Source organism: Mytilus edulis, chromosome 12 (assembly GCF_963676685.1).
Source record: "Mytilus edulis chromosome 12, xbMytEdul2.2, whole genome shotgun sequence".
NCBI classification, from domain to species: Eukaryota; Metazoa; Mollusca; class Bivalvia; order Mytilida; family Mytilidae; genus Mytilus; species Mytilus edulis.
Genome location: NC_092355.1, coordinates 49,663,250 through 49,686,832, shown reverse-complemented (window position 1 = coordinate 49,686,832; position 23,583 = coordinate 49,663,250). Strand labels below are relative to the sequence as shown.

Below are 23,583 nucleotides of genomic sequence, written 5' to 3'. Positions count from 1 at the left end.
GTTTCAACTTTTATCGTTTATCATAGAGATATGAAGAACAACAAGAAGAAGAATATATTTTATTTTCACTCACAATAAAACATTATGTTAAACATACAAAAAAACAATTATCAAATGGACATACAAATACAGAATAAACAGTTTGACATGTATAAACCCCAAATTTTATTTAATATATACATACGTAGGTTAACATTTATGATTTGTTTGACATTCCAAGAAGATTTTATCACGTTACCTTACGTATATTTGACGACAGATAGACAAAATTCTGACTTTCAAGTGACACGCGTATTGGCATAGATACTGAACAGTACGGTAAAAAATTCATAACACAATATAAATATTCAACATAAAATAGGTATACATTTTGTCATTTTGTTTATTTTCTTTGGTTACATCTTCTGACATCAGACTCGGATTTCTCTTGAACTGAATTTTAATGTGCGTATTGTTATGCGTTTACTTTACTACATTGGTTAGAGGTATGGGGGGAGGGTTGAGATCTCACAAATATGTTTAACCCCGCCGCATTTTTGCGCCTGTCCCAAGTCAGGAGCCTCTGGCCTTTGTTAGTCTTGTATTATTTTAATTTTAGTTTCTTGTGTACAATTTGGAAATTAGTATGGCGTTCATTATCACTGGACTAGTATATATTTGTTTAGGGGCCAGCTGAAGGACGCCTCCGGGTGCGGGAATTTCTCGATACATTGAAGACCTGTTGGTGACCCTCTGCTGTTGTTTTTTATTTGGGCGGGTTGTTGTCTCTTTGACACATTCCCCATTTCCATTCTCAATTTTATGTTAAAGAAATACCTTTAATTTTTTTCAATTCCATGAACAGACAGTCAAACAATGAAAACACAAATAGCAAATTAAGCCCAATTTGTATTCATTAGGTCCCAAAGGTTTTATCCAGAAATATTGAATGTGTAATCGTTACATTGCGTATGAAAATACAGACGAAAATTCATTATCTGCTGATACATCATTAGAAATGTTCAAGCTTTATGGGTTTTTTCTCTTCCAATATTGTTCTAAGTTAAGATAGTAATACTTATTATTTTACAAATGGGGTGAGGTTTGAGGACAAAGATGTCAACATTACTAAATGATTTAAAATTAAGATTCGTATTAAGTTGTACGGACGTCACGAATTCAAAAAGTATTGTAACAAAAAATACCGAGTTACAAGGTTATTTTGGCTGAATATCAATCCAAACGTTATTTACTAGTCTAAGAGTGGTTATTACAAAGATGGCAATTTGTCAAAAATTAACATTAACTTATCAGTGTGTCTTTGATATTTGATATTTAATCAACACCCGGAAAGTGGAAATTCACAAGGAACTATCAATACATCCTTATACTTGGGTCGATTCTAATTGTGATCAGCTTTCATAAGATAATGAATATTAAGCGGTATTTTCAAACGCAGTATAGAAACGAACATAATCGATCAAGGGTCAATACATGTCGTTCATACGTCTTGTTTCGAAAGTTAATCCGCCTTCTTTCGAGATATCAGACATATTGTGCATAGATCCCAAATTTCTAAGGTCGATACTTCAATTATCTAGTGTTGAGAGCTAAAACATAAGCTTCTGTCGAACGTCCAAAATCTAGTCTTGAGAGTTCCAAATAACATGAACATACAAAGGGGGACAAAAAATATATATATCAAATACACATACACATTAACGGGATTATTATATGATCCAAAGAACTCCCATGGACTCAAATATCATATGCACTGGTTTCAATTTTACTTTGAAATCTAGTAGCGAGATATATAATGTACACCTAGAACGAGTCACAAAAATCGGAATATTTCTTCGTCATCACACCGAGGATAAAATCTCAATTCTATTTTGAAAGTCGGTCTGTATAGAAGACAAATATTCCTACTCCTGATACACACACCTAATTTTTAAATATATCAATCGCATGAGTTCATTTCCGGTGTTTTTAAATATATCAATCGCATGAGTTCATTTCCGGTGTCATACAGACACAAATATTTTCTTAAATACAGGACACAGGACAACATCAATTAAGTTCTTGAACTGTAGTTTTGATTTTGCACTAGTCGCCATATAAATAACCTGAAAATAAATTCGCAGTCATCTACGATCAAAAATATGACACTGGTTTATAGAAAGATATTATTTCTAACTTTTAGTCTTTTAAAAAAATGTTATATCTCAAAGCTTTATGTTTTGATGATTATTCAGAAGTGTGTGTAATCCCTGTTTTGATGGAAGCACCCATCATGTTGCACATAGCAAATAAAAATCTGCATTTCATAAATTGTTGATAAATAAATATGGTATCCAGACACATAATTTCAGTCTTCTTATCAGAATTGTTTTCTCGCAGCAGGAGAATAAAGCTGAAATCATGTATTTGTGAGTTACTATATTGACGCTGTGCAACAAGAACTATTTTTTACTATGTATATTTTTTCTATAAATTTTTAAACAGATCAGTGGCTAATACGCAGAAGTTAATATGACATAGAACGAACAAATTCTTATGTTGATGTGGCATTGATATAATAGTTACCTACATATTTGCCTATTATTCATAAGAATATATACTCGACTGTAAAAGAACATCTTTTGTGAAGAGTTGTCTCATTGGCAATCATACCTCATCTTTTTTATATAGACAGCCAAAGTCCTCATAAACACTTAAATTCGTGTATGAATATGAAAATATGCACACAATTTGGTAAATACAAGATTTATACACAATCTACATGTATATCATTCAAAGAGTTCATAATCATTAATACTTACCTTGTACTTGTTAACGTCTGAACCTAGTAATCGGTGCTCTCCTTACACTTGGCACTGTTAAAAGATCATGGAATCAAAAGCATTATAACGTGGTTAAATACAACATTAAAAGCTATTTAACATTTACATAATAATATTGTAGTCTTTTCATTTGCGGTTAGAACGACGTTCTATAAGACGTTCCAAATTGTAAATCCAGAAAAGCGCTTCGGACACATAAAATTTACTAGAACACACCCGCGAAATCGCGGGCACATACAGCTTGTGAACTGTTGTAGGATGATTTTTCTGTAAAAGATATTTATGTATGGAGATTTTCATAAAAGCCCTCTCCCTTTTTACAAAGTCCGATTTTTGTTTCCTTTCTGTTAAATTCAATTATTTTCGAGTTTCTGGCCTCAGACAGAGACATATATAGACATGTGTATAAATGTCTATGCCTCAGACCACAATTATTCTTCTCTTTTGCTACAATGCTTCTTTTGGTAAAAGTCAAATCAAATTAAAAATATGCACCGTATCAAACATCAAATAAATGTAACTGCTTATATATAGACCATTATTAGTCTAATAAAATATGCTTCAATGTCAACCAATCTGTTTTTTTTTCTTTTGAGAGCCTTACTAACATGCCAATGGTAGGATATGAATCTTGTATAAATGACTAAGACCGACTAAGGCTAATTTGATGGGTGGTCGGAGGGGTCCTGATTCCGAAATCCCGAGATGCAGTTGATTTAAAGAAATTCATATCCCGAAATCCCGAAATCGAAAAATATATTCCCGGATCCCGTAAGGATCAATCCCCAAATCCCGAGCTACAAAACACCCGATCCCGACGCCCCGAATATTTGTGGTTCTTGCAATCTTTACACCATGAAATGAAACGCGAAAAATAACTGTCCTCTCTAAGGAGGTATAATAGTTGTTATTTTTGCAATCTAAACACTATGATATGGAGAACGCATCTGAATGGCTTATTTATTTATTAAATGTGTCACATGTTTTACTTATTTTAATATATATGCAACTGGCATGAATCCTTAAATAGTAAACAATTGAAAGAAAACAGTAGACAGAATACAGAGAGTCTCTATATATTAAAGTAGTATAATCGTAGTTTACATGTAGATTAACGCGAAAAATAATTGTCCTCTATAAGGAGGTATAATAGTTGTGGTTCTTGCGATCTAAACACCATGATATGGAGAACGATTTGATTGGCTTATTTATTTTTCATTTTTTGTTATCTATCATACGATTGGTTGTGTATGAGAATGTTTCAAACCGGAAGTCTTGTCTATGACAAAAAGTCAGTCTGATGACGGAATCATATCCGGACTCCTTTTTTGTCGTTTTTCTCCCAAAATAACTCAATCTGAGTAATCATAAGAATGGATGACAAATGCGACTATGCATGTTACCTATAGGACACAGAGGCACGATGATTGATTTATTGTGGAAGGAAGAGAAGCGACACACAAAATGAGGTCTTCTCGTTTAATAGTATAGATAACGTGTTGTTTTCATTTTGTTTTATCTGTAACTGATTTAGTTTATATTTGAATTTAATTTGTTGTTTCATCATAATCAGGACTTTGGTTTTCAGGTTTGAATTGGTTCGCTTTTTAATAACGGTTATTGCTAATTGTTGAGAGTCGTACGGTAACCTCTTAAAGCTGATTGCACCCACGTAGATTATATGGTCCCTTGTGGATATATATTTTATACATAGGGTGTAAACGTATCGTGTAACAGTTATACATAGGGTGTAAACGTATCGTGTAACAGTTATACATAGGGTGTAAACGTATCGTGTAACAGTTATACATAGGGTGTAAACGTATCGTGTAATAGTTATATAGGAAGATACATGTATAACTATCTCCGTTTTTTTTCAATCAAAAGTGGACATTCATGTATGTTAAACACATTAGATAAGTTGATATCTCAATATCATGCCAGAAGTCTGTTATATAATGCTTGATATTAATAACGGTCACATTCTACAATTTACAACTTACTATGGTAAATGTATTTGCCTTACTACCGGATAGTTGCCTAATGCATACTTTTATTTCCTTCTTTGCTGTTATGGGAAATGTATTTGTTCAAATCTCTCATCTTCAGGTTTTTAATGAAAAGTGTTCTTATCTTTATACGCCATACCATGTGTTATGTACTTTTAAAAGATTCCATGCAGCATTGCCACAGGTGAACAAATTGTAGTCATAAACGATCATTATGATCTTAACATCATTAAAAAGCCTTGCAAAAACATTGTCATTATGTAATGTGTGTGAATAACTTATATATCAGCATTAAAAAATAATGTTTTTTGGTTGTTTTTCTGAACTGATTTTTGTTTTACGTTCGTTACTAAATTAATTTGCAACTCACCAACAGGATCAGAAGCTTTGGTTGTTGTGATATCCAGGTAATCTTCAGTTGTCACTCCACTAATTAGGGCCCCGTCTGAAAGAACATATAGGAAAGTAGTACACATTTAGATTTTGAATAATAAAAAAAGGTTTAAGTTTAGAACAGGGTTGATTTTGACTGTCTCTGAATTACCTGGGGTTTTTTTGGGGATCATTTTGTTCTTCCAAAGCTCTGGGAACCAGTTCTCAGTCTTGTATGCCATCAAAGGTATGTTGATTATCTTAGTTCAACACCATACGGTATTACTTTGGCATGCGATGACTGTAAATTTACACTAGTGGAACTTAAGAAAAAAATATGTGTGACTGCTAAAATTTTTGGAATTTAACATGTGAAGCAACAGGGAAGTAATTAGGTGATCTTCCTTGTACAGTGCCAATTCCATAGTTTTCGTTACAACTTCTAACCTCAGGCAAGAATTTCAATGACAAAACATCGTTGTCGACCGTTTTGTCATCTGTTTTTTAATTCTATATATCATTTTCAATGTCGACTTATATATATGTTGTGTACAAGTTATCATTTTGTACAAATTATAATTTGTACAAAAAAATTGTAATAACTAAAATTTGTATTTTGACTTTGTACAAATTGTAATTTGTACAAAAAGTGCCTATACAAATGACAATTTGTACAAAATTTGACTAAAATTCACTTTTAACTTGTACAATAATTTATAGTATGGATTGTGTTATAAAAAAATGATACACACATTTATATAGCCAATAATAAACCTTATTAACAAAATGCAAACATACCCAGAGACAGCAACTGTAATTGGTACACGCATGCCAGTTAGTTCTTAAAGCCCAATAGAAATTGGCCCCTGTGACAATTCTGATAGAATAAAAAAAAATTGACCTTCTGCGCTTTGACTTTCGCTAAACGAAGCAGATAAAAAGCTTTCAAAAACTGGTGGTTATGGTTTTCTTTCATGTGAATGCAAAAGGGGAAAGGGGGAGGGCAAATAGGAATGTAAATAGCAAGATATGTTGTGCAATTATCGATGCCATAATTCACTCACATGCTCAAACAATGATACAGAACTGTTTCTGTATTTTGTAAACAAGGGATTATTGTGTTGTCTTGGGATAAAATTTCTTTAGTGTTACTGTATCAATGCTTTTTTATAACAAGATCCATACCATAAATTATTGTACAAATTTTAAGTGAATTTAGGTCAAATTTTGTACAAATTATAATTTGTACATAAATATATATGTTACAGGCATTTTCTAAATTTAGGCATTTTGTAAAATGCCTGAAAACTTTAGGCATTTTCCAAAATGCCTGCAAGATTCAGTCATTATCTATAATGACTAAATTTTCTAGGCATTTTACAAAATGCCTAGAAAAATTCAAAGGCATTTTATAAAATGCCTGAAATTATTTTAAGAATAAAATCTTAAGAAAAAAATTTGAAAGCTTTGAAAACCAGTTTCATGTGATATTTTTGGGTAATCTGTTATCTTTGATTCTGCCATATGAATATATATAAATTTGGATTCTTCTAATTTTGTCAAACCAAACTAGATTATTACTTTAATGTCAATATTATTTAAAGTACATGATATTTCAATTAATTGTACTATGGGGTTGGTTTCTGGTTGATAAAGATCACACAAAAATTCTTCGTTTTCTCAATTATCAAGAAGGCAAAGTTGAGCTTAAATAAATTTAGATATATTTTACGTGTCCGTTTTAGTTGTATAGCTCCTCAACAGTACTGGTTTTTGTGACAAATATTCGGCTTTGAGCGTTACAGATAAAGATAATCCAAAACAGCGCTTCGGACGCATAAACGTTTGTAACGTGTTGTTTTCATTTTTTCAAAACAAATTGGCATTGAAATTGCAGAAATGTTTCAGGAAACTTGGTAAACACCCAGGTTTTGCACATCACAACCGAAATAATACATTAAAAAAACTGGAAACGCAGTTTATCTATCATATTTAAATTTGACAAAATTAATCTTGAAAATAAGTAATTTTATTGAATGATTCTCCATATTGGTATGTATTCTTACCATCGAGCGGGTTTAAATGGGGGTTTCCAGACAGGTCGGGACATTTTGCAACTGCAAATATCAGATAGATTGAAGGTTCACAAATATACGACAACGCTTACCAAAAATCGAAAGAACTGTTTGTTGAAGTAAGTATCAATACGTCTTAACTCCTGTGAATTCATTCTCAGGTCCGAGAACACAGTTATTTCGTATTGCATTTCTTTAAGACAATAAATGCAAATTTTAAAAAATCCCATCTTTCTCAATAATATATGTACAGTGTGGTGTACTACTTTGGGACAAATTATATCAACATTATAGAACAATTCATCAGCTCTTAACTCAAAATATGGTCAGTTTTGTGTTAAGGGGGTCTTGAAATCTTTTGACAGCTTCCGAAATGCAACTTTTTAACCTTTTTCAGCTGGTCAAATCACCACTTCACTCTAAAATTCATTACCTATTTTTTTACGGTGCAATTTCATCCCCCTACTTGCTATGTGAGGCATAAATTTGGAAGGGGTATTAAAAAAGTATTACTTAATTCTTTCTCGTTCACATTTAATTTGTTAGTTAACAAAAAACTTGTTATTATGTAGAAAGGGTTTATTCCCGAGTGTGCCATTTTTTACAATTTTAGAATTTTGCTTGTCCCACATTATTTTATAAAGTTAAATTTCTTAGATAAACAAGGTAACTGGACTTTGTTTTGCTCAATAACAAAAATTAATTATTGCACATTTAATATTACTTTTATAAAAGTTTTAAAAAAATATGTTTTTTAAATCTTTAGATTAATGCACTTTTGATCATAAAAAATAATTTCTGATTTATGAAATATCTCTCCAATGTTACGTTATTTATAAAACAAATGTCAATACTGTTAAGAACTAGTTAAAGATTAAGAACAATCATTGTTTCTTTTGCTCATTACATTACATTATACCATACTGTAATACTTAACCACAGACTGGAATGACGCATTTTTCAAAGCCAAAATATTTTGTTGTATAACAATATGGCATGTTAACTTCTGACGGCAATGGATTTCGACAGTAGTTGTGGTCCTCTCTGTAGTTATGGTAAGGATGGGTATTAACCTCACTCCACTTTAAACAGGGTAGACCAGATGGTATTTTACTTATATGTCCGGCATAGTTTATTCCTTTGTTATATCTGTTATAACAATCAGCCTCTGAAATTACTTTAAAAAAAATCACCAATGCAGGTTGGATAGATTTCAAAATAACAAAAGTTGTTTAAGGAAATGACATAATAGTTTCTATATGTGTTGTAATTTTGCCGTCATCGGGTAAAAACAACAAATCAAAGACTTCAACTTGATATATAGCTAATATAAGACAATGGTGTAGATTAGAAATTAGCTAAGTTGTTTAAACGTCTTAGCTAACTTTTTATAACGACTTAGCTAATCTAACTCGTTATAACAAGTTAGCTAAGTCGTTTAAACAACTTAGCTTAGTTGTTTAAACGAGATAGCTTAGTTGTTTAAACGACTTAGCTAAGTCCATACGTATTATAACCAAATTGTTCACATCTTAAAAAATGCATGACATATTTGCAACTGAAAGCAAAAAATAAACAACAGCAAAACGAACAATTCTCTATTTCATATGTTTCACTTTACTGTTTTGAATCTATATTTTCTAAAAATGTGATTGTAAATTATGTTCTATTGACAAAACAATTTATCTGTTTGCCACATTGACAAAATAATCATAAATTCACTGTTGGTATCTGAAATACAGAGTGAGTACGTACTTAACGTAGTTCCTAAAAAGAACATATCATAAGGCATAAAAAAAACTTCCGATCTGGTTTTTGGAGAATAAATTAGTTCTGCCAAACCATTAGTTATTATCTTTGTAAGATATTGTGTTTTTGTCAACTTTGTCATATGCATCTCAATGATATCTTCCTTCTACAAATTGCCTGAAACTCAACAGGCAATTTGTGGAATTTCGCATCAAAATTTCAGTCATTTTACAAAATGCCTAAATTTAGAAAATGCCTGTAACATATATAATTTGTACAAGCACTTTTTGTACAAATTACAATGTGTACAAAGTCAAAGTACAAATTATAATTTGTACAATTGTTTTGTACAAATTATAATTTGTACAAAATGATAACTTGTACACAACATATATAATGTTTGGCTTTGAGCGTTCCTGGTGAAGGTAAATCCAGAAAAGCGCTTCGGATGCATATAATTATTAAACGTGTTGTTTTTCAATTTTTTATATCTTTTCCAAAAAATAAGAGAAAATCTATCATAACAACTTTGTCAATCTTATATCTTTCGAGAATGATACATAATAAAATTGAGAATGGAAATGGGGAATGTGTCAAAGAGACAACAACCCGACCAAATAAAAAACAACAGCAGAGGGTCACCAACAGGTCTTCAATGTAGCGAGAAATTCCCGCACCCGGAGGCGTCCTTCAGCTGGCCACTAAACAAATATATGCTAGTCCAGTAATAATGAACGCCATACTAATTTCCAAATTGTACACAAGAAACTAAAATTAAAATAATACAAGACTAACAAAGGCCAGAGGCTCCTGACTTGGGACAGGCGAAAAGCGGCGGGGTTAAACATGTTTGTGAGATCTCAACCCTCCCCCTATACCTCTAACCAATGTAGGAAAGTAAACGCATAACAATACGCACATTAAAATTCAGTTCAAGAGAAGTCCGAGTCTGATGTCAGAAGATGTTTCTTTACCTAAATCATGAGATGTCTGCCATGATACGTCAAAAAATATAAACAAAAACAAAAATTCAAAAAATTCAAATAGGAAAAAAACAGGATTACCTTCTACTTGTGCTATCTCTTCTGATTTTGATCCGAAAATTTCTAAGTAAAAATCTGAAAGGATAAAATTTTGTTAATGTAGTGTAAATATCTATCAGCATTCATATACAAAAATGACAGCGAAGTTTGTATGATCCACTAAGCGAATGCACTGGTGAGTGGTAACGTACAACACTTTTCGTAAAGCATCGCAATATTTGTTTTAGCAAGACTATTACAATAACTGCTCGCTGTATATGGTGGTTGTATGTCATTCAGATCTAGTGTCAACCGCAACAAGGATATGAAAATGATTCATTTTACATTCTGGTGAAGATATCTACAGGATCATCAGGATGAGTTATAATTATAAAAAAGAAGATGTGGTATGATTGCCAATGAGACAACTGTCCACAAGAGACCAAAATGACACAGACATTAACAACGTCAAAACTTTATGGGTAGATATCAAATTAAATAACCCGCGACAATGATTCACAAAACAGAAAGTACAGTTAAATTGTGGTCAGAATTAGGACATAAAATATGTATTTTAATCTAATAAGATTTTGCCTTACCTAAAAGAAATAGACCAGCTCCAATGATCACGAGCACAATTATAACACCTAGAATAAGTATAGGTCGTCGGGAACTTCGTTTTTCTTTTTTCTGTTCTTCGTCGTTTATTTTATCTATGGCGTCTACTGCTACAGCAATGTCATTTTCTGTAATAATAACAAGGGTTATATAATAATGTCAATTATCGATATTTTACGAAATTTTCCATTTATCTTGCTGACTGAATATTTTAGATTATCGTTGATCATCTCAACGAGATTGATTTTATAGCTTGAGCCGTCACTTACGGCGAAAGTGATAAAAGTAATCGAGTTGAGATGACCAATGATAATCTGTTTATCCGAATTTACTTATGACGACGTTCATATCACTCTACTTCGCTGAGAATGGAAATTATCATTCAGAGTGATATAACGATTATCGCTGGATACTAAGGGGGCACGTGTCGTCATTGAAATTGACATGAAATTGACAACGTCGTCATAGGTAAAATAGCGATAAACAGATTATAAGGACGATATTCCTTAAAAATGACGTATTTTGAAATCATTTAAGCTGATACATGTAAATCTAGTCTGTTTTCGATTTTTTTTCCCCATCAACAAACATTTTGAATCGACATTAGCACTAAGGACCAAAATTCATCACAAGACCTTTAAAAATCAAAATAACTGAAGGATAAATCAAAAGAAAAATACGAAATTATTTACATGCACAATATTTGTCACCTAAATAAAGTGTGTTTTATTGAATGTCTTAGAGGGCATCGCCATTAAAGCTCGTAGTCTTATAAAAAAAATTATAAAACGAGAAATAACAATAAATGTACAATAATAAGGAAATATGGTATGATTGCCAACCAGACAAATATCCATCAAAGTTCAAAGGAAATGGGTGTAAACAGCTATTGGCAACCGTACAACCTTCAACAATGAAGAAAAACCCAAACCATTTAGTCAGAGATCCACTTGTAAAATTTCACATTGATGGATTTACATTTACGAGTGCTTCTTCTAAAATGTTTACTTGGCTTACTCTCGTTTTCTGACAAATTGTTTTCTCCGTTTTGCTTTTCCTCTATGCTGCTATTTTTATTCTTTTTATTCTTTTTGCTTCTTTCTTTCATTTTGTTCTTTCTAGTTTGACTCTACAATTGAATATTTTATACAAATATTAGTATCCAGATGGGTTGAAAAACTAAGGATTTTCTTATCCCAGGCATATATTATCTTAGCCGTATTTGGCACAACTTTTTGGAATTTTGGATCCTAAATGCTCTTCAACTTTGTACTAGTTTGGCTTTATAAATATTTTGATATGAGCGTCACTGATGAGTCTTGTGTAGACGAAACGCGCGTCTGGCGTACTAAATTATAATCCTGGTACCTTTGATAACTATATGCAATGTAAAACCATACTTCACTTATACTGGTGTAAAACAAAGTATCAATAAAAAAAACTAACAAATAAATAAATAAATATCAAAAGAACAAGTAAATAAAATCACTCAGAAAAAATATTAATCTATTACTATGACAATGAAGGAGGAAGTGTTATTCATCTCCAACTACATTACATAACAACACTTTCGTGGTTATGTTTCTTTGAAATATTTTATATATCACCCTGTTTCTATGTATTTAAGAATTGCATGCTCCTTTTTGTATATTCAATGGGTCGTGTAAAATCGTTGACTTAAGTACATTTTGTATGAAGCGCGGAAGTGCTTCATTCAACGCTTTATTACAACCATATGTAATTACTAAAAGAAGAATCAATACTTATAATTACATTTTTTCGCTATGATCGTGAAAACACGATTACTATCAAGTTTTTTTTCCTTTTATTTACCTGTGCACTTTATTGTAGAAGCACGTGTCAACATGAATGTTACAATTGAAATAAAGCTGATTAAGGAATAACGCGAGATATCAGTAAGCCAATCAGAATAGCGTATTATAATGAAACATACATCTAATGTAATAATAAAACTTTTGAATTATGGTAACCGACACGACATTTTATGAGTAAAACTAGTCCGTATGACCATGAACTACACTATAAACTTAACGAGTCCCTTTCGTTAATTTAGACTGTTACAAATGTTAAAACTCATGACAGTCACCGGCCGTCTGCATAAATTAGCAGTTGACGCAAAAAATCGTGCAATACGATCGGCATGACATGGTTTATGTTGTATTCTAAAATGACGTGCTTCTTTCGCTTTATGAATGATAAACCCATGCTCTAAATCCAATAAAAAAAATCTGCACATGCGTATATTGACTACTTAAAACACTTCCTAAATCTTAAATGATACACTTGTTGTTACTAATTCATTCATTGTGGCTGTAATGTGTTGCATTCCGAAATTGACATATTTGACCTAGATACGACAACCGTTCATTCTGGCTGTTCAAAAACTCTTCCCTCTGAAAAATCACAGTGCCAGCCGTTTGCTTCTTTACAAACAAAGAAGGGAGGTTTATGGAAGAGCCCACACAATCGCTTTACCCTGATACACATCGGACATAGAAATTATATTAATTGTCCTAATCAGAATCGAAATAATTGATGTATGCTATACTTTATTGTAGTTTTAACATGGGTAGGCATTATATCCGTGTTATTTTAGCCCTCATTATCACTCGGGCAAAAATAATCACGAATATAATGCCTACCCATGTTAAAACTACAATAAAGTATAGCTTGCATCAATTATTTCTTAATTCTCACGGAGTACACGGACCAACGTTTTCCTGATATCGCTTGAAATTAACAAAATTATCAAATAAGAGCTTGAAACTTACAACCGTGTTACTTCATCGCTCAACTACACTTAAGAATTGGGTGCTTCTTTTTGTAACTTCATTGGGGAGTAAAAGCGTTGACCGAAGTACATTTGTATGAGGTGCGGAAGCGCTTCATTCTAAAACATGTGCGCAAGGTCAACGCTTTTACAACCCTATGAAGTTACAAAAAAAGCATTCAATACTTATAATTACATTTTTTAGCTAGGATTATGAAAACACGATTTTTATCAAGTTTTTATTTAATTTATCTGTGCACTTTATTGTGGGACCTCGTGTCATCATGAATAATAAATTTTATTGTGTAATGAAGTTAATAAAGGAATAACGCGAGATTGCAGTGTAGCCAATCAGAATAACGTATTATAATGAAACATATGTATCTAATGTAACTATTGTAAAAACAGCAAATTAAAAACATTGTTAAAGCAATTCATAACTCATTAATTTTATGATTTTCTTATCAAAAACAAATACGACCAAGCATTTGCCTACTCCACTCTAATACATTTGAATAAAAGTGTTCGCTTACTAGTACTCTACAGTGGCGGATCCAGAACTTTTCCTAAAGGGGGGGGGGGCGCTGACTGACCTAAGGGGGGCCGCTCCAGTCAAGCTTCAGTGATTCCCTATATAATCAACCGAAATTTTCCATCGAAATGGGGGGCCCCCCTGGATCCGCCTTTGCTCTACATGACTTTGTGGTTCGCCTACTGCCTACTTTAAAGATGTAGTAAACCTTTAATACAATCCTCTACAATAAAATAATCAAGTGCCCGCTCATTTCACACTACTATCACCCATTAGTTGATCACTCGTGACTGACACGATCCAGTTTTCCCAACACTTAACACTAACACGATGCAAAATGTAGCGTTTACAACGTTTAACAAAATGTGTTATGCTGAAAATATGTTTATGAAGCGTTATATAATGAATTTAGAAAAAAGAAGATGTGGTATAACCAGATTCGTCAAAGATACCAGGATTATAACTATGGCCGCCAGCAGTGCTGTTTTGCTTACAAATTACTGCAGTGACTGTCGGATGGAAACAGTTTTAAAGGTAAAATAAAGTTCAAACATGCAGGACATTGAAGGCGAAAACCTTTCATAAAGTCTTACCTTCAATGCCCTTTATCTTTGTACTTTATTAAGCCTTTTAATTGTTTTGATCCTTGAGTCACTGTAGTCTATTGTATTCTATTCAAATCACACGACTATCCATGTAAACAACTGCAAGCTACAGTACGGACTTCAAACATAAACAAACCCATACTATAAATCATAAGTAATAAAACAATGCGCTAAGAGACTCCGGGGTCCATTATATGAACTAAGAGACTCCGGGATCCATTATATGAACTAAGAGGATCCGGGATTCATTTAATGAACTAAGAGACTCCGAGATTCATTATATGAACTAAGAGACTCCGGGATCCATTATATGAACTAAGAGACTCCGGGATCCATTATATGAACTAAGAGACTCCGGGAGCCATTATATGAACTAAGAGACTCCGGGAGCCATTATATGAACTAAGAGACTCCGGGAGCCATTATATGAACTAAGAGACTCCGGGATCCATTATATGAACTAAGAGACTCCAGGATCCATTATATGAACTAAGAAACTCCGGAGCCATTATATGAATTAAGAGACTCCGGGAGCCATTATATAAACTACATGTAAGAGACTCCGGGATCCATTATATAAACTAAGAGATTCCGTGATCCATTATAGGAATTAAGAGATTCCGTGATCCATTATATAAACTAAGAGACTCCGGGAGCCATTATATGAACTAAGAGACTCTGGATCCATTATATAAACTAAAAATGCCGTGATCCATTATATGAACTAAGAGATTCCGTGATCCATTATATGAACTAAGAGACTCCGGGATTCATTATATGAGATAAGAGACTCCGGGAGGCATTATATGAACTAAGAGACTCCGGGAGCCATTATATGAACTAAGAGACTCCGGGAGCCATTATATGAATTAAGAGACTCCGGGAGCCATTATATGAACTACATGTAAGAGACTCCGGGATCTATTATATGAACTGAGACTCCGGGGGCCATTATATGAACTAAGAGATTCCGGGAGCCATTATATGAACTAAGAGACTCCAGGATCCCTTATATGAACTGAGAGATTCCGGGCGCCATTATATGAACTTAGAGATTCCGTTATATAAAAGAAAAATAATTACCGCAGTAATTTGATTTTTTAATGTTATCTTTAGCAGGGTGATGACCGAACAATCATGGTCTTTTTTCCAAATCACAATAATTTATATAATAATCATTGATACAGCGTAAAACAAATGATCTACTTCTTCAGGGATCAATTTTGTCGATACATAATGAAAAAGATGAAAAAGATGAAATATTATATGAATTGTATATTGTATGATGTCTTTGCCAGCTGCTCATATTTACCCATGATTAACAGAAGATGTACGATGTAATCAAATGAGACAGCAATTTAAATCAAACAAAAACAGATAGGGGTCGAAATACAGTCGGCAACAACAATAAGTAATTGTATGTAAAATGTGTCACTCTCTTAATGAGGACCTGGGTGGGGTTTACAGAGTGTAGATTTATAGGCAAAAGGGACAGAATAAACGGAAAACAGATATAGAATATATATAGAGAATAATTGGATGCTAAAATATAAAGAATATGTAATGATAGGGTGCTGAAACATACAGAATAGAGAATAATTGTTAAAAAGTAAAGAATGAATGTGAATAAAAAGAACAGATAATAATGGGGTGCTAAAATACAAAGAATAGAGTACAATGGACAAAAAATGGTATTATAGAATTTAAAAAAACGGCAAAGAAATGTGAGACCCCGATCCAGTCTTCCTTTTTAAGCCTGAATGTACTTTTAAATAAAGTAGTGTTTCAATAGGTCTTCATTCACTTTAGCCACACATTATTATCTAATCAGTTAAAGTATGTATTTTTTTAAAATATACATTTAAAGGAGAATAAGTAAGTAAAAACACCAATTTCTTGACGGAATTATCATGGGAACACCAGTCACTTGACGGAATTATCATGGGAACACAAGTCACTTGACAGAATTATCATGGGAACACCAGTCACTTGATGGAATTATCATGGGAACACCAATCACTTGACGGCATTATCATTGGAACACAAGGCACTTGACGGAATTCTCATGGGAACACCAGTCACTTTACGAAATTATCATGGGAACACCATTTCAATTGACGGAATTATCATGGCAACACCAGCCACTTGACGGCATTTCCATGGGAATACCAGGCACTTGATGGAATTTTCATGGGAACACCAGGCACTTGTCGGAATTCTCATGGGAACACCAGACACTTGACGGCATTCTCATGGGAACACCAGTCACTTGACGGCATACTCATGGGAACACCAGTCACTTGATGGCCTTTTCATGGGAACTCCAGGCACTTGACGGCATTCTCATGGGAACACCAGTCACTTTACGAAATTATCATGGGAACACCATTTCAATTGACGGAATTATCATGGCAACACCAGCCACTTGACGGCATTTCCATGGGAATACCAGGCACTTGATGGAATTTTCATGGGAACACCAGGCACTTGTCGGAATTCTCATGGGAACACCAGACACTTGACGGCATTCTCATGGGAACACCAGTCACTTGACGGCATACTCATGGGAACACCAGTCACTTGATGGCCTTTTCATGGGAACTCCAGGCACTTGACGGCATTCTCATGGGAACACCAGTCACTTGCTGGCATTTCCATGGGAACACCAGTCACTTGTAGTCCAGTAAATCTACGATAAATTAGATCCTAACCTTAAAGTAATTGCAACAGAAGATTTTAAAGTTTTAATCTTTAGTATTAAACCCCAGATATACACAGAAAAAAGTCCCATAAAAATTTTACTTTAGGAAGACTAAAAAATCACGATTTAAAATTCCTACGGAGAATAAGTAATTTGCATTGACAAAGGGAGATAAAACTGCAAAAAGGCAGAAATATCACTAAATATTTATACAAAATTATAACTTTACGGTTTCTATTCAACAGAATGTACTGATTCCTGACATCTTAGCCGTCTTTAGAGTATAACAAACAACTCTAAAGGTGTTTTCATATCTTTTATCAAGCTACAATCTAAATTTCTTAATTCATAAGTTGACCATTTATTGAATTTTTCAACATGTCAAGGTAAAGAATATCAAATTTAATAAAAACAACTAAGCATATATTCTTCTTTTTGTGGTTTAAAGTTTCTTTACACAAGGTAGATGCTGAACAAGTATAATATACAGATATAAACAATACCAAATTTTCATAATATTTTTTTCAAAATGATCATAAAGCCAATTTCTTTAAAGAAAAGTGCACCAAAAAAATAAAAATACCCATAACACTTTGGTTTTGTCCATTTCATGAACAGAAGATTATATAATAAAGTCAAATACGAACTTATTACCCCATCAAAGTACCATACTTAACATAAATTTTGAGAAAATCAACCAAAAACTGACAAAAAAGACTCATTTTTGCGATGTTATCTCCCTTTCATATGCTAATTTCCATAGGAAATTAAAAATGGAGATTTTGAGTTTTCCTCAAGTTAAATTTTATGGGACTTTCTTCTGTGTATATTAAGGGCTTAATTACGGTGGCAGAATTAGGCCATGCAAGAAATATCTTTTAACTTGTTCCCACAACATAATATTTTGTTCCCACAAGATTGATTGATTGATTGTTGGTTGCTTTACGCCGCATTAACACAAAAAGGCTATATCGCGGCGAGAGCTAATTCGAATATTTTTACAATTTAAAGCATATTTTTAAAATAAGACAAAAAGTCCTTCAATATACTAAAATTCTAGACTAAAGCAAATTGATTATTTACAAATAAAAATCAATATGAGTAAAATAACGTGATAAAAATTAAAAACGACTTAAATATAATAACATTTTTATATTCTATAATAAATTCCAATTTCTTTTAAAAATGCAACAATATTTGTAAATGGAACATTATTGAATAAATCATACATATTATTGACATTGAAATGCTTCTTACGAATGTCAGCAAAGTCAATACAATTAATTAAAACATGTTTAATAGTATACTTGCAGTTGCAAGGAAGTTCCCACATGATAATATCTTGTGCCCACAAGAAAGTGTTCTTGTTCCCACAAGATAAAATGTTGGTCCCACAAGATAATAAATTGTTCTCACAAGATAGTATATTGCTCACACAAGATAATGTATTGTTCCCACAAGATAATATCTTGTACCCACAAGATAATAATTATCTTGTTCCCACAAGATAATATCTTGTACCCACAAGATAATATCTTGTACGGTGGCAGAATGAGGCCATGCAAGAAATATTTTTTAACTTGTTCCTATAGATACGAATTAAAACATGTCCTGTTGCAATTAGTTTGAGGTTAAAACTTAGTTTGACCGGACTATTGACGGCATTTTCATAGGAACATCAATCACTTGACGGAATTCTCATGGGAACAAGGGTATTTTCTTGGTGTCTATATGAGCAACAAATTTTGCAATATTAATAAAAAAAAAAATACAAAATTTACTCAGTCGTATTCCTTTATTAAATGGTTTCAATTAATGAATGGCTATTATCTATTTTGAATTTATTGAACCATAAAACTAATTTTTGACTCTTCACTTTGAATAATCCGCGAAGCAGATTATGTAAAATGTGAAGAGTCAAAAATTAGTTTTATGGTTCAATAAAATCAAAATAAATTATTGCCATTCATTATAAATAAATTTCTATCAAAACTAAGGCTCAAAGAACTTTTTATATTATTTATATTAACAATAACAACGTACACACTGTCATGTTGGCGTATGACTATACACAGCGTCAAAGTGGGCGTGTCGCCATCAAAATTGACAACATTGAAAATAAAACTAATAATTTTAACCAATCAGAAGACAGTAAAAACACAAAATTTATTTATTTTTTGGTATACTCGATTAAAAGCAAAGCTATGCTAAGACTGATTATTTTATAAATAACCGCCCTTGTTCAAGTTTTGCACGTGCTGATCAATAACAAGGTTATAATATGCTTAGATTGGTTTTCACAACCTTACACTGTAATAGTATTGTAGAAATAAAATGCAATTATTTTGTCTAGCTTGGGAGATTGGCTTTATCTTATATAATAAAGAGAATAGAATTATTAGAGTCAACATGAACGTTATATAACAAGGGTGTGATTTGTCAGATAGTATAAATTCACGACACATTGTGCTATAATAGTATTCTAGAAATAAAATGCAATTATTTTGGTGTAGGCTTTACGGTTTACCTTTACCTTGAATATATAACAAAGAAAATCGATTTATTAGAGTTAACATGAGAGTTAATGAGGGTGTAATGTTCAGATCGTATATTCACGACATATTGGATATCATCATTAATAATGACCAATCTTTTCTGTTTTATGTACGCTTGAGATTAACCGATTAATGAACCCGTTAGCCAAGAATGATTATGATCTACATCTATATGTCTGAACCGCCTCGTTGGTCTCGTGGTAGGGTGTTTGTTTCGAGTGATAGAGACATTGGGCTGCGTCTCTGTTTATCACGTGTTATTACGATTAAGAGCAAAGACTGGTCAGCTCGGAATCAGAACAATGTGTCCGTAAAGGGTAACATGTCTGTCTGTGGACTGCTGTCCTGTTTACTAGCACGGTTAAAATCCAGCTCAGCGTATCGGTCTAGAATACGGTATATTCCTTTAACATTAACAATAAATTCTCATCCTGAATATGCATTTTTCCCCCATGGAAGTAAAGCAGCCATCTTATATGCATTACAATAACTTCGAGATGTATTTCCACCATATTTAAAATGTAAAGATACACTGGAGATGCCCGCGCAAGTCCGGTGTTAATCGGAAACAAAATGGAGTATGGAGGCATCGACACTTGTTTGAAAATTGGTGTGCAGTTATACCAGATATTTCAATTACATCATTTGCATTGTTGCCTTTTTGTATATTCATTGTGATTCCATAATTATGCCCCGAATTGGAATGTTATGTGTTTCTGATATATACTGACAGTATCATTCTTGAATATTCAAAAATAATAATAATTTTGTTTCTTTTCAATTTCCTATATACATTGGTTGACGAGAACCTCTTGCAAGAAATATAACGTTTGTTGAGGTCGATCAAGTACTAGTAGTCCGTTTATTGCAAAGTTATTTAATTAAATATTGACCGCGCTGAAGTACGTCCATGATTTGTCACAAGTTAATCATTTTTGTAGCAAATTATGTCATAATTGCACTGTAGTTGTCGTGAATTAAGTCAAAATGATCCATTGGTTATCGCGAAGTTGTATGTTTCAAAAAAATAGATGTGGTATGATTATCAATGAGACAACTCTTCACAAGAGACCAAATGACACAGACACGAACAACTGTAAGTCACCGTACGGCCTTCAACAATAAGCAAAGTCAGCTTAGATTGAAGATAAAACTGCAATATTTGTAACGTTGATATAGAAAAAAATCCAATAAAATAATTATACATTTCATCATGATTGTCGTATTATCGTTAATGTTATTTTTATTACAATTTAACAACATATCCATTTTGGAAGTTGAAGGCAATTGAGAAAACACAAAACAGAAAAGTGTACATGAAAAGTACTATCCAAAATTCGAATAACAATACTCTAGTGAAACAGAAACTTGAATAATCACTTGGTTTTTTTTCTACATTTGTATACACAGCCATTACCAACAATGTGTGGGGCTGAATACATTATACCAGAGGCGCCAGTATTGTTCATTCGTGAGGCCCACTGGTTGCCTCAGAGGGGGCCGCCCAAGTCATGCTTCAGTGATTCCATGTATAATCAACCTATTTTTCCAACAAAAGCGGGCCCTAAATCCGCCTCATGATACTTCCAATATTTATCGGGATTGCATATATCGCTATCAAGAACAAAAATCTTACCTTTCGTATTTTTCTGACTTCTACGACTGTATCCGTAGATTCCGGATCTTCTGACTTATCCGGATCTTCCGACTTTTCCGGATCTTCCGACTTTTCTAATCCGTTCAATGCTGAATCGTTTTCTTCATGTGTTTTTTCGTCAGTTCTATTTTCATTTTCCAAAAGTTTACACTCGTTAGATGGCGAGTCATTTTCGGCATCTGCATCGGGTACAGTTTCGGCATTGACAGTTTCGTCCGTAGAAGGTGCATTTTCTGGACTAATAGTTTCATCCTCATCAGGGATTTTTTCCAAACTACCTGTTTCTTCCTTAACGTTCGCCATGTCATGTACAAAACTTGATAAGGAACCAAGGTTGTTTCTCTCCCACCCTTACTCTCTTCAGAGATATAGAGATATAATTGTGGCTGTAAAATTTTACATATGGTATATATTGTCTACTATCTCTGATTAAAATCGATCGATTTTACCTGTCTTTTATTATTTTTTAATACCGGTATATCATGTTTCCTATGAAAGTATGGTTTGTAATTTAAGGTATATAAAGATTATTATTTCGCGAATCAGCGCGTTCTCATTTTCTGCTAAATTAAATACACGACTGTAGACTTATGTGTATATATGATATCTTGATAATTATATTACTTACAGTTAGAGTATAAATGAACAATAGATGTGGATGACGTCAATAAAACAGCAACAACAAAAAATCAAAAATAAAGTAGATTTTAGCAGTGGAAAACATGAGAGGTAGATATTTTAATTTAGAGGAATAATTTTATTTCCAAAGATCGACAATGTCTGATTTTCTTTATTATTTTTTTTTGTATCAAAGAGTCTTATTTGCTAATTCGTCCTTCGTCCGGGAAGATAAAACAAACACACATAGATAGATAAAAGAGGGTCTTGCTTGGGTTACATCATAGAAAATAACAGTCAAAATGTGCAGTATAAATGTCATAGAGGTAGAAAGGGAGAAAAATAAAAAACATAGAATAACGATACATAAAGAAAAAGCGAGAATAATTGGGTGCTAAAACATAAAGAATAGAAAATAATCGGGTGCAAAAACATAAAGAATAGAAAATATTCGGGTGCTTAAACATAAAGAATAGTTAACAATGGGGTGCTAAAATATATAGAACAGAGAATAATTGGCAAAATACAGTATACAGAAAAAATACCTAAAATATAATTAAGAAATGAAAGATACCCCCCCCCCCCTTATTTTCCTTAATTCTAGACCTAATGAAAACCTTAACATTTGTTCAATTCAGTTTGACACCGTCACAGTTATATCATCAAAATTACTCTTGTTCAACGACTGAATCAAGCAAACTTAATATCCTCATAATATGTTGGGTTTTTTTCAATTAATATTTCAAAATATCTCTTTAAAATCTTTTTTTTTTTTATTTTCATAAAAATTCCTGAAATAGTTTGTGTGTTTGACTTTTATCAATCAAAACCATGCAAGCCAACATGCCCAAAACACATATAACATAATATAGCTCGACAGATTTAAAAAAAAAAGTCTGCTCCTGAAGATCTGTTGTCTTATAGGTTGTTGTAATAGTATCTCACTTATCGATATTCCACATCCCCTTTTGTTCAAATGAAATCAGCAAAACACTTGGTATCTTCATAAATGTTTTTCCCTAAACATGACTCTTTCCATTTTAATCTGGAAAATTGCACGTTCTTAATATGGATCATCAGGGAAAATGGAAGGATGCACAAGTTAAAGTTAGTATGGTTACTACTTAACCGGAATGAGCACGAAATTTATGACCAGTGAAAATAATTAGAACTCTTTCAAATCGATGGTTAAGGACTGTATAGAACACCTGGAGTCGATTTCACAAAAAAAAAATACAACTAAGATTGATCGTAAGTATACTGATTTGTTCTTGACTTAAGACCAATCTTAGTCGTAAGTTTCTTTGTGAAACCGACTTCTGATTCCTAGTTTAAGGTAGATTGATGGTATACATACCGCCATCTTGTATTGTTCTATCGCAGTACACAATCAGTCTAGTAATATGACCAAACCTAATTTGTAGACAGATGTGCAATTTGTTTGGTTAGACTGTTTA

General features: G+C 32.7%; 1 protein-coding gene across 1 annotated transcript; it reads right to left on the bottom strand.

Moving 5' to 3' along the window:
* Nucleotides 1-45: 45 nt before the first annotated feature.
* Nucleotides 46-21,890, bottom strand: LOC139498705 (nucleolar protein 58-like). The gene is made up of 7 exons (XM_071287227.1): nt 21,488-21,890; nt 11,685-11,796; nt 10,649-10,795; nt 10,092-10,145; nt 5,202-5,276; nt 2,802-2,855; nt 46-2,105 (listed from the first exon to the last, which is right to left on the bottom strand). The coding sequence occupies exons 1-6, from the start codon at nt 21,809-21,811 to the stop codon at nt 2,812-2,814; spliced, it is 756 nt and encodes a 251-aa protein (XP_071143328.1). The 5' UTR covers nt 21,812-21,890; the 3' UTR covers nt 46-2,105; nt 2,802-2,811.
* Nucleotides 21,891-23,583: the final 1,693 nt, after the last annotated feature.